This window comes from Equus quagga, chromosome 2 (genome assembly GCF_021613505.1).
Source record: "Equus quagga isolate Etosha38 chromosome 2, UCLA_HA_Equagga_1.0, whole genome shotgun sequence".
In the NCBI taxonomy this organism is placed as follows: Eukaryota; Metazoa; Chordata; class Mammalia; order Perissodactyla; family Equidae; genus Equus; species Equus quagga.
The window spans coordinates 38,723,144-38,736,130 of NC_060268.1; the positions used below are offsets into that span (position 1 = coordinate 38,723,144).

General features: G+C 38.9%; 1 protein-coding gene across 1 annotated transcript in view; it reads left to right on the forward strand.

Annotated features, from left to right (window-relative positions):
- The window catches only part of RTF1 (RTF1 homolog, Paf1/RNA polymerase II complex component), a 42,437-nt gene that overhangs the window by 12,913 nt on the left and 16,537 nt on the right, over window positions 1-12,987 (forward strand). Inside the window, exons 3-4 of the mRNA XM_046653840.1 lie at window positions 7,918-8,065; window positions 10,419-10,623. Coding sequence (XP_046509796.1) covers window positions 7,918-8,065; window positions 10,419-10,623 — 353 coding nt within the window. The remainder of the gene's footprint in view (window positions 1-7,917; window positions 8,066-10,418; window positions 10,624-12,987) is intronic.

Below are 12,987 nucleotides of genomic sequence, written 5' to 3' on the forward strand. Positions count from 1 at the left end.
ATACACCTCCCAACCCTTGCCCCCTCCCACCTCGTTTATTGTTTATTGTCATTAGTGAGCAATGAATACAGGTAGAAGAAGTATGTTGGTCCCCTCAGATTTGCCAGGACAGAAAACTGGGCAAGAACAACTGAATTAGAAGGTTAATGACTGGTTTGTTATAAGGAGAGGCATGTACTGATTTTAGAGCAAGAAGATATCTAGCTAATTGATCAGGGAGCAAGGTGGGAATAGAGAGAAGTTAAGAAAGTTTCCTATCCAGAAAAAGTGGCTGTATTGGTCATTAAGTATAAGGTTTAATGAGAATAGTAGATGTTTCATGTATAGTATCTTTGCAGGGAAAGAAACCTAAGTTTAATGAAAGAGAATACACTTGTGTGTTATTTTTGGTGAATGAATTATTCTCAGTGATATCTTGGGGCACATGTAAAGGTAGGAACCTGGACTCTTTCTTTTTGTTTTGTTTTTTTTTTTTTTTTGAGGAAGATTAGCCCTGAGCTAACTACTGCCAATCCTGCTCTTTTTCTGAGGAAGGCTGGCCCTGAGCTAACATCCATGCCCATCTTCCTCTACTTTATACGTGGGACGCCTACCACAGCATGGCTTTTGTCAAGCGGTGCCATGTCCGCACCCGGGATCCGAACCTGCGAACCCCGGGCCAGCGAACCCTGGGCCGCCGAGAAACAGAACGTGCGAACTTAACCACTTCACCACCGGGCCGGTCCCAAACCCGGGCTCTTTCTGTAAGGTTTACATTGACCAGCCTAAGAAATTGAAAAGCACACATGAGTGGTAGGTCATAATGCTGTGATGTGGCACTTTGGGGCTGTCACTGCCTGTCCCTGAAAGCATTTGATAGGAGTAGTACCACAAGGGTACAAACAGGAGTGGCAGGGAGGAAAAATAACAAGGTTAAGAGGAGGAGAGGTAGCAGCCACCTACTCATGAAATGAGGTGGGAAAAAAATGGCCAAAACAAAAAAGTCTATTTGTTACAAGGAACAGAATCTCAAATCTAGTCATTCAGAGTCCTTTTTAGGAACATGGCGGGTCATATAGAAACAGATAGCTGTGGCTAGATAAGGAGAAAGCCTAGATTTTTACTTGTTGCCAGTAAAAATCACATTGGATACTAAGAAAACCCTTTTTTATTGTTCAAAATTGAGTATAACTATGTTAGACAAAGTGAGGAAACAGCTGAATTATGTTCTAATACCCTCTGCCTAAACAAGAATTATTATTTTAAAAAGCTTCATGTATAGTTGTGTTTTCAACTTTTTTGAGAAATAAAAGCATTTGGCCGAGCCCTGTAGTTCAGCGTTTGTCACTCCTATTTTTTCTTCCTCAGAACTTTCGTCAGTCTTCCTAGTTGCATTGATGCCCCCACTGGTCTCTTTAAAGACTCTGGTCTCTTCTTGTTTTTGCCCCATTCCATTTTTTTCTACATTCTTTCTTTCTGGAGTTTCTTCCTTCTCTTTTTCTCTTATCTCATCTGATCTTTTGGGCTCTCCCAGTTTGATCTAGTTGCACTCCTGTTCCCACTCTGTTATCTCTTGCTGGCTCCAATGTCTTTCATAGAACATTTTGAAAAACATACAACTTTTACTTATAAATTCATTTAGGAACAACTTTTCCAGGAAGTCGGCCTGAATATCCAAGATCATTTTGTTATTGCTTTACCATACAAGTAATACATAAGTAGCACATGCTTGCGATAAAGGCCTTTACTGCTAAGCTATTTTCCTGTGTGTACACACTGGTTTAGGGAAGTTTTCATACACACAGTACCTCTGGAACAAGATGTTCCATGTAGATGAATTATCCCTGTACTGAAGCTAAACCCTTGAAAGTTTAAAATATAAAACCACTATATTTGAAAAAATTTCTGATAGATATTATTACATATAGTTATTTTTCTTGCTGATTTAGTCATGATTATGAATGACAGTTCTTGTACTATGAAGTAATGACTTCCAAAATAATCGAGCTCTGTGGTACTGCTTTTTACACCTTTTCTTTCTCCTCCGTTGCTGTAGGTAAGAAGTGGCCCTTGTTCTCGGCTCTTGGTAATCTGCTCTGCTTCCACCTTCCTGCGTCTGATCTGCTCTGGGGTCAGGAAACCAGGGGACCCCGTAGAGTTTAGGTTGGAATACTCTGTTTAGTACTTGAATTTAGCAACAGCTATTTGGATTGCTTACAAGCCTTTTTTTTTGGTTCTTGGCTATGTAGATAACCATACGGTAACACCTCATTTATCTAGACACCATTAAAATCTCATCACAAGAATTTGGAAGAATAAACTGCTTTTCATGGACCACTTGCTCAGACTTGTTTACAAGTTCTGACACTTCCTACCATGCAGTGAAATGCAGTACTGATTATATTTTATGCTTTTTTATATCACTTCTGTTTCACTTTTGTTTTTGTCTTCATAACCAGACTATAAGTTTTTCTGATTGAGTGTTGGGATTCTCTGTTTTCCAGTTAAATATATGTGATTGCCTGATTATAAAATACAGTAGTGTCTTTTGTATTTTGTCTGATTAATTGCCTAGTGGAAGGGAAAAGAAAGCCAAGCTATTCATGTTCTTTAGGCTGACGTTAAATTGCATTACTCTTCAACTCGCTGACCCTCTTCTGCCTTCAGGGAAAAAAATCACCTAAGTCAGGAACCAGGCGCTCCCCACACACTACTTTGCTGGTGACTGTCAAGATCTACAATAATAACTACAGAACTCTTTTGACGGTTACTTTGACCTCATATAACACTCAGTTCATATAGAATCCTACAACTTTAAAACTCTCCAGTGTCATAGACGTCATCTGGATTCCCTTATTTTAGATAAGAAAACAGAGGCTCACAGAATTTCTGATTTCCCTTTCCCATCATAAAATAGTCCCCTGCATTTACATAGAATTCTGTGCTTTCTCATGTCCTCTAAAGTTCTTTTATTCTGTCTCCTTTGAGTTTCACACTACCCTGATAGACGGTTAAGGCAGTAGTAGTATTCCTACCTCATAGATAAGGACACAGTCTCAGGTTAAGGGCTTGGACTGTGTTCCAGTTCTTTTAACCCCTAATCCCAGTGTAGTTTATCACTAGCCCAGCTGTTGTTCTTGAACCCTTCTTACCTCAAAATATTTCATTTCACTTGTAAATTCATTCCGGAGTAACTGGGTTACAATGGTTCTGCCCTCAGTCCTGAGACCTAGAATATGATCTTCCTTGTCCATTAGAGATAACCTCTCTGAAATCTTGAAATTTCTTTGCTTTTCTGCCTCCAGGATGCTCAGATACTCAGCATCTCAATGCTACCCAAGTCCAAAGCAACCGCTTCCCACCTGACGTTCCTTCCTGTCTTTCAGCTGAGTGCCAGGAAGGTCAGCTCCTTCCCAGAGTAAGGGGGACCTACTTATAACACCCCACACACACTCAGGCTGGCACAGGGTCGTGTAGGACTAACCCTCCTTGTATCGTTAGATAATTGCTGTCCGTTAGAGTATCTGTGACATCAGTGAGAGTCAAACTGCTAATCTCTCTTAATTTATTAGTTAAGAAAACATTTTCCTTCCAGTCTCTGTTTTCGGTTTTCTTCACTGCATGTATACATGATACTTCCCTGGTGTTGTGTGTGGGCCTGCATACAGGTAGACTGCTTGAGAAAGCAGGATGTCAGTGTGTAGGAGAGTCCTGACTGACGAGGGATCCTTTCCCTTTCCCAGGTTGTTTTTGAGCAGCTCTCATTGGGGGATGCTCTGGCCTCTACTCAGATGCAGATCAGCAGTCACTCTTCTTGTTCTTGCCTTCTGTTTTAAAGTTACAATAGAGCTTGCCTTTCAGTAGAGCCATAGTTCCCAAAACAAATTAAGAAAAGCCAGGGCATTTCCTCTACTCTCTGCTGGATGGGGGAAGCCTAAGAGCATCCTTTAATCCCATTCTTTACTCTTTAGACTCCATTTACTATCACACTCTGGCAATGAAAGAAGAGTTCATTTTCCCTCTGTCTCAGAGTCAACAGAATAAAGCTTTTGCAGGGATAGGTGAGCAATCTCTGGGCTAATGACTGGATTAAAATATTTCTATATCGATTTTGCCACCGCAAGCCGTGACCATTTCCTTAATGGTTTATTAGATTCTGTGATCTTGGGAGAAGAGGTACTGGACAAAAATTTAAAATATATGCTTAGCCCAAAGAACATTCAGGAAGCTCTGGTTTATAGGAGTGAACATAAAATATTACAAATGTGATGTGTTGTCCAGAAAAAAAATCTTTGGGAGATTATCAGGACCTATTTGAGTCTGCTTTCTCTATATTAAATGGGAATAATAATGAGACTGGCCCCCAAATTTCAAGTGATTATTTAACTTTGGGTGGTAGGAATATAGGTGATTTTTTTTTAGCTTTAAAAATACTTTTCTATTTTTACAAAGCTTCGTATAATGAACATATAGTGTTTTTAAAATTAGATTTTAAAGGTTTGCCAAAAATAAGACACTTTTTTAGAAAGTAAATTTACAAGTATCTTAATCTGGCTTCTCAGTACTGAAAGCTATATTCGTAAGAAATTTTATTTTTTTGAAGTAAAGTTACCTGCATTATTATAATTCCCCTAAAACCCTGTCACATATAGTAAGCTTGATTGTTTGCTGTTGGCATCACAGACTCTTGAGTCAGCCTCATGGGAGGTGAGGCAGCTTTGTCATCTTATTTCTTTTGAAAATTGTTGGATGGAAAAACAGTGAAGTTCCCTTCCCACATTCAGGTTTAACCAGAAAAGGCTTTTTTAAATCAAAATATTTTACTTTCTTCCATTTTACTCTTCTCTCTCCTCCCTCTCCCCCAAAGGATAAACTTCATAGACTACCAGTGAGTGACAGTTCCCAAGCTCAGGCAGTGGCAGAGTGAAGCAGATAGATGGTGAAGGATAAGGAAGCCAGACAGCTTCCTAGCACCTCCCAAATTGGATTCACCTGTGTGACTTCACATTTAGGTCTTCTTGGCTCTCATAAAAACTTTTTTTCCCCTAGGGAGTTCAGAGTTTGGCTCTATTGCACATGAGAAACCCAAATCTGTAGGCAAAAATAGACCTGGTCACTGGAACACACATGTGACCCTGGTAGCTCAACCTTCACACTCTGGGCCTCTTCGTATTTCCATTGAGTAGTACAAAAGGCCAAGACACCCTGTTTGGAAGAGGTGGGTGATGCCCATTTTCATAACCAACCAATAAATATTGACTTTGTATTATGTGTGTGATCAAAACCAATGCAAAAGATGTCTTACACATTTTGCCTCCAGTAATATCTGTATTGTCAGCATAGGAAGTTGATATATTTTAGCTCAGTTAACTAAGAAATTGAACACTTTAGCCTCTTTTGCATTCTTTCAAACTGACCTAAAAATTATCTTCCTTGGATGATTAAAATTTAAGATGGTAGACAGCTAGGCTTTAGAAGAGAAGCATTAGAATTTCTTTCTAAATAATCTAGATATTGAAATGTTAAATTTTGAGAAGTAAATTTGCTTATACGGAGAAGTCATTATTCATTCACTTAATGTATCATTCTAGAACATGTGATTGTTTCATTTTCACTTGTCCCTTTCTAGCTCGAGTACAAAAATAGTGGCAATTAAAATAATAACAGTAAATTAAAACGAAAAATCAGAAGTTAAAATGGCACCCTTTCACAATATTTTGTCAAGGTAAACTAGCAGGCTGTGGTTCTTAAGAATAGCTCATATGGAACATTTCTCAGATGGAAACATCATCAGAACTACCTGTCTACCCACCCCCCAAAAAAATCCAAAATTAATTTACTTATGATTTTAGCTGTTGGGAGGTAGGAGGTTATTTTATGATCACATTACAGAAGGAGCAAAGACTTTGTGTTATTGTTAAAAATTAGATGTAGAAATTTTATGTTAATACCAGATTTATAATTCAATCTGTGATGCTGGAAAGATGAAGATTATTCTTTATAGTACATAAAATAAAGTTCCCAAGTAAAGTATTTTTCACCTAAAATCGTGCTCCTAAATTCACAAGTTAAAATTTCAAAGGAGGTATGGTTTAATGTAACTGAATAGTTTTTGTGAAGTTTTAAAACGATCGTGTGGTCTTTTAGCCTTATAATTAAAGTACTTGATGAAGATGATTTTTTTGGCCCTGGGGTGATTAACTAACTGTGTATTGCTTGCCTGTTACTTTGATAATGCAAATGGCTGGATTCCTTATGTTTAGATGTATGGGATCTCCTATTTTTGATCCAATTTAAACGTTATGTTGCATCAAATTAAAAAGCTTCTGCACAGCAAAGGAAACCATCAACAAAATGAAAAGACAGCCTAACAATTGGGAGAAGTAATTTGCAAACCATATATTTGATAAGGGGTTAATATTCAAAATACATAAAGAATTCATACGTCTCCACAACAAAAAAACTAACAGTTCAATTTAAAAATGGGCAAAAGATCTGAATAGACATTTCTCCAAAGAAGATATACAGATGGCCAACAGGCAAATGAAAAGATGCTCAACATCATTAGCTGTCAGGGAAATGCAAATCAAAACTACAATGAGATATCACCTTATGCCCATCAGTATGGCTATAGTTAGCAAGACAGGAAATAAGTGTTGGAGAGGATCTGGAGAGAAGGGAACTCTCATACGCTGCTGGTAGGAGTGCAAACTGGTGCAGCCACTATGGAAAACAGTATGGAGAGTCCTCAAAAAATTAAGACTAGAACTACCATACGATCCAGCTATTCCACTGCTGGGTATTTATCCAAAGAACGTGAAAACGTGAATGCATAAAGATAATGCACCCCTGTGTTCATTGCAGCATTATTCACGATAGCCAAAACTTGGAAGCAACCTCGGTGCCCATCAAGGGACGAATGGATAAAGAAGATGTGGTGTATATACACAATGGGATACTATTCATCCATTAAAAAAAAGGATGAAATCTGGCCATTTGTGACAACTTGGATGGTCCTTCAGAGTATTATGCTAAGCAAAATAAGTCAGAGGGAGAAAGTCAAATACCGAATGATCCCACTCATAAATAGAAGATAAAAACAACAAACAAACATTTAGAGAAAGAGATTGGATTGGTGGTTACCAGAGGAGAAGAGGGGAGGGAGAGGGGAAAGGGGTGATTAGGCGCATGTGTGTGGTGATGGATGGCAATTCGTCTTTGAGTGGTGAACATGATGTAATCTACACAGAAATCGAAATATAATGGTGTACATTCAAAATTTATATAATATAAATCAGTGTTACTGCAAAAAATAAACGTTACGTTGTAATGTAATGGATGCAGATTAAAAAATTAGATACACACACATATATAATGATCTGCTTTACTTTCTGCCTCCATGGAGTTGGCACCGGTACTACTATCCATGCTAGAGTGGCCCTTATCCTTTCTCCCTGTGCTGTCTGCAGTTTTCTCCTGCACACAAGCTTTATTCCCTGCCTCCCTGGGATCCACTCCAGAACTAAACCATCCTCTGTGTACTGAAACCCAGGCGTACCAACCCCTAGCATTTACTGCCCTCTCTGCCACTGGAAACGTTAGAAGCCTGTTTTCTGTACTGAGTTTTAGTTAACTCAGTTGAGTTGCCATAAAGTTTGTATCTTTGTTTTTCTCTTGTGATAAAAAGTACATTACATTTTGTTTATTATATCAATTATCTACTATCTCTAAGAAATTACAAACCAGAAGTTGTGAAGTTTTAACCAAGCGTTCAAAAATCCATATCTTTCTCCATATAAAGTGTGTTTGTTTGGGGTTCAAAGCCATAGAGACTGCTCTAATCATTTCAATGAACATCAGAGACTCTTAACTCTTGAATCTGCCAGCTTTTCCCAGTGAAGTCCCCATTTCAGTTTTCTTTTTCTTTTTTCCTTGTAGTGGACATTTGGGAACAATAAAAATAAGAAGAAAGGAAAGGCCAGAAAAACAGAGAAGAAAGGAACTCTGAAGAAGCAGACCAACAAAACTGCTTCCTCGGGCAGTTCAGACAAAGACAGCTCAGCCGAGAGCTCAGCCCCTGAGGAAGGTGAGCCAAGCAGCCCAGACCCTGGGAGTGGACACCCACTCCTGGCAGGTTGAAGGTGCAGAGTCGGAAATGGAGGGGGAGGTGCCTGCGTTACAGCACGGCCTGTGCCTTTGTTGCAGTGGGCCGTCACCTTTTCAGTGGTCAGGGATCCTCCGAGAATCTGAATGAGCGAGAAAAATACATGTGGTTCCAAAGGGCTAACCCTGAAGCCCCTGAAACCCATGAGGAGTCCCTGCATGAGACTCTCCACTCATTTTACCGAGTGCCTTCCCTTTTTCTTGGCTGCACGTGGTCTGATTGAGGAGGAAAATCCTTGAACCAGATACAAAGCTCAGTAAAAAATGTTCTCATTTTGAAACCAATTCCAGAATTTTTGCTAATACTAATTTGAAAGTAAACTTGTTCCAGGACTAAAATGGTAAATTTTACATTTCTTTTTAAAACCTATGTTTATATACAAACTGGCCTGTATAGAATTGACCTAACCTGGTTGTAAGCACATGTCTGTGAATGTTACCTCAGATTGAGTCAAGCACAGTTTATGAAGTTGCTAGTTTAGCTTAAAACTCGTTTGTAATATATACTCCCTTTTTCCATGCCACCTTTGTCCTATCAAGATCTAGTTTCGTTAGGAATTCACTAATCAGTTTATTGGCTCATTAAACCACTGATATTTTTTAATGCCCACTAATAATTGTAGAAGAAATGATGGTTAGAAAATCACCATTTTCCAACCATCATAGTAATAATTGATTTACTCAAGAATTATCAGTGAGTGTTAAAACCATTTGGTGAGAGTTTGTTGGGGAAAAAGATGTTTACACAGTCTCACAGCATCTCCCTAGACTTACTAACTACAAAGGAGAAATCTGGGAGGCACCACCTTAACCAGGTAATCCAAATTAATATCACTGGTAATGGGACAGTCAGTCACGTGCTTCCTGATGTGATGCTTTGAGAAGGACACAATCACTTAGGGAGTATTCTTGCCAGAAATTCGTAACCTGAATAGCTCTTGTTGAACCCAACCAACTCAGATTTAACTGTAGCTATTTAAATTTGAAGTAATTAAAAATTAAAAGCAAAAATTGAGCTTCTCAGTTAGTTGTACTAGCTACGTTTCATTTGTTCAGTAGCCACATCTGGTAGCTGCTGTTCAGAGAGAAAGTATTTTCATCATCACCTCACAAAATTCTATTAGGTTATTTTTGGGCTTATACACTTTAAAAATTCAGTGTCATGAAGGATGAAGAAAGGCTATTACAGATTAAAGGATACTAGAGAGACACGGCAGCCAAATGCAGTGCCATCTTAGATTGGGTCCTCCTTTGGCTGAAAAGTGGCTGTAAAGGACTGTATTAGAACAGTTGGTGAAATTTGAATATGAACTGTATGTTAGATAATGGTGTTACCTCAATGTTAGATTTCCTGAGTTTGATAATTGTATAATTGGTTATTTAAGAGACTGCCCTTTTACAAGAAGTATTTAGGGTTCAATGGGCACAATCTCTGCAACTTACTCTCAGTTCAGCAAATAAATAACAAAAATGTATGTTGTTTTATGTATATAGACAGAGAGAAAGTAAGTTGGCAGTGTTAACAATGAGTGAACTTAAGTAAAAGATGTATAGGAGTCAAACTGTTCATAAACTTTTTTCTTTAGGTCTGCAATTTTTTCAAAATAAAAACGTTGAATTAAAAAGAAGATGCTGGGGGCCGGCCTGGTGCTGTAGTGGTTAAAGTTCGCATGTTCTGCCTCAGCGGCCTGGGGTTTGCCACTTCGAATCCCGGGTGCAGACCTGCACACCGCTTGTCAAGCCATGCTGTGGCAGCCATCTCACATATAAAGTAGAAGAAGACGGGCACGGATGTTAGCTCAGGGCCAGTCTTCCTCAGCAAAAAGAGGAGGATTGGCAGCAGATGTTAGCTCAGGGCTAATCTTCCCCCCCCCAAAAAAAAAATGATGATGCTGGAGGAGCCAGCCCTGTGGTGTAGTGGTTAAGTTTGGCACACTCTGCTTCAGTGAACCTACACCACTCGTCAGCCTTGCTCTGGTGGCGACCCACATATAAAGTGGAGGAGGATTGGCACAGAGGTTAGCTCAGGGCTAATCTTCCTCAGCAAAAAGAAAGAGAGAGAGAACATGCTGGTTACTTATTTCAGCCTAAACTTCCATAACCTGTGTTTGCATTTGCCAAAGGCATACCAAAGACTGTTCCCAAGGGAGTTGAGATGGCCATGTGCCACTTTACCTAGGAGAACCAAGAGGTAGTGATTATCAACACTATCGGCTCACCTATGGCCTCAGTCTTCTGTAGCATAGCTTAATCTTATGTTTGGGTCTTTGTTGCAGGTGAAGTATCAGATTCTGACAGCAACAGCTCTTCCTCCAGTTCAGATTCAGACTCTTCCTCAGAAGATGAAGAGTTCCATGATGGCTATGGAGAAGACCTCATGGGAGATGAGGAAGACAGGGCCCGTCTGGAACAGATGACAGAGAAAGAGAGAGAGCAAGAACTGTTCAACCGCATAGAGAAGAGGGAGGTTTTGAAAAGAAGGTAAGGTGGTTCGTTCCTTAATGATAAAATAATTTTCTACAATTCACATTTGGAACACTGTCTTCACAGGATTCAAGATTTGGAAATTCTCATCATTATTTACATTATTACAAGTTAGGTATCTGACTATCCTTTTTGTATTTTTTTTAAAACTCAAATGTTAAATTGCTTTTTGATATTCAGAAGCTGCTTCAGTATTCTGAATTACTTTTGCCATATTTAAATGGCAAAAGTTCTTCCTTACTTTCTGACAGAATTTCAAGGTAAAAATAAACTTGGCTTTTGTCTCAGGAAATAAAATAGTCCTCAAAACTAGGCTCCTTCCCTACCTCCCTAACATCGTGAAAGAAAAATAGAAGCATTTGCTCTGGCAGCAGTTGGTTCCATTTCATCTGGGAGCCTGTTTGTCCCTTCTGAGACGGTGTTAAGTGTGGTGAGTTATCCTAGACAAGAATGTTTGGCTTTCAGTCAGGAGCAAGTAATACATTTGTTTTGAGTGTGAATGCTTCCAAGGTTACCTGTACTGGAACAAACTGCACTTAAGAAACTATGTCAGAGTTGCCAGGTGGTAGAGATGACTGCGAAAATTTGTATTTCTGAACTGTGGAGAGCATAACAAGAGGTCCTCAGATAAGGTCAATAGAACCCTGTGATAAAATCACAGAGTAGCTCAAGTCACGGCTGGTTTATCTCAAGCTTGGTTTTTGTGTTTTTCACCTTATATGAATGAGTCATTTGACTGACTCAGTGACTTTTTTTAGTCACTAGAAGAATGTTTACAGTGATGATAATTAAGACAGAAGTTCAGAGCCCTTCACAGAAAATAGAGATTTTTTTTGTAGCTCATTTGTTAGCCGCAAGGCAGTATAGTATAGTAACTCAGAAATTTCCTCCATCTTTTTCACTTAATGAAAGTCTTATAGATTTCATTTCATCTTTATTTTTTTTTTCCTCCCCAAATCCCCCCACTCTATATAGTTGTATATTTTAGTTGTGGGTCCTTTTAGTTGTGGCATGTGGGATGCCGCCTCACTGTGGCCTGATGAGTGGTGCCATGTCCACACCCAGGATCCGAACCAGCGAAACCCTGGGCCGCTGCAGTGGAGTGTGCGAACTTACCCACTAGGCCACAATAACTATCTTTTTATGTAAGCACCTTTAGCATCCCATTTATAGCTGGCTGCACCAGGAGTGAGATGTCATTTTCAGTTGTTAGATTCTTCACCTATTCTAGGGCTGCCTCTTTTTTAAATTTTTTTCTTTTTTTTTTTAAGATGAGTGCAGGCAACGTGAAATGTAGCTTAGGTGTGGAAAGAGCACTGACGTTTTCAAACAGAAGAAGGTCTAGGCTCAGTTCACTCACTGGCCAGGTGATCTGAATTAGTCACTTACCCTCTTCCTGCCTCAGCTTCCTCCTTGGGAATGTTGTAAGCTTTAAGCGAGATGATACGTATAAGAACATTATGTAAATATAAGCTGTTGTTAACTTCTAAAGATAACTTTATTGAGGTATATTTTACACGCCATAGAAGCTACCCATTTAAAGTGTACAATTGAATGGTTTTTAGATATTCATAAAATTGTGTTATCTATCACCACACTGTTGCAGAACGTTTTCATCGCCCTAGAAAGAAACCCTGTACTCAGTGAGAGTCATGTCTCTCTTTCCTCCCAAGCCCTCCAGCCGTAGGCCACCACTAATCTACTTTCTGTCTCTATAGATTTGCCTATTTCTGGACATTTTATATAAATGGAATCATAGAATGTGTAGTTTTTTGTGACTAGCTTATTTCACTTAGTATATTTTTGAAGTTCATCCATGAGCATGTATTAGTACTTCATTTTTTTAATGGCTGAATAATATTCTGTCGCATGTGTATACACATTTTGTTTATCCATTCATCTGTTGATTGACGTTTGGGTTGGTTCCACCTTTTTGTTATTGTGTGTAGTGCTACTGTGAACATAGATGTACCAATATTTGTTTGAGTACCTGCTTTCAGTTTTTTTGGGTATATATATACCTAGGAGTGGAACTGCTGAGTCATATGGTAATTTTGTGTTTAACTTTTTAAGAAACCACCAAACTGTTTTCCACAGCAGCTGCACCACTTGACATTTCCATCAGCAATGTATAAGGGTTCCAGTTTCTCCACAGCCTTGCCAACACTTATTTTCCCTTTTTTTTGATAATAGCTATCCTCTCAGATGTGAAATAGTATCTCATTGTGGTTTCGATTTGCATTTTCCTGTTGACTAATGATGTTGAGCATCTTTTCATGTCCTTGTTGGCCACTTATATATATTTGAAGAAATATTTGTTCAAGTCCTTTGCTCATTTTTTAACTGGAGTACTTGTCTTTT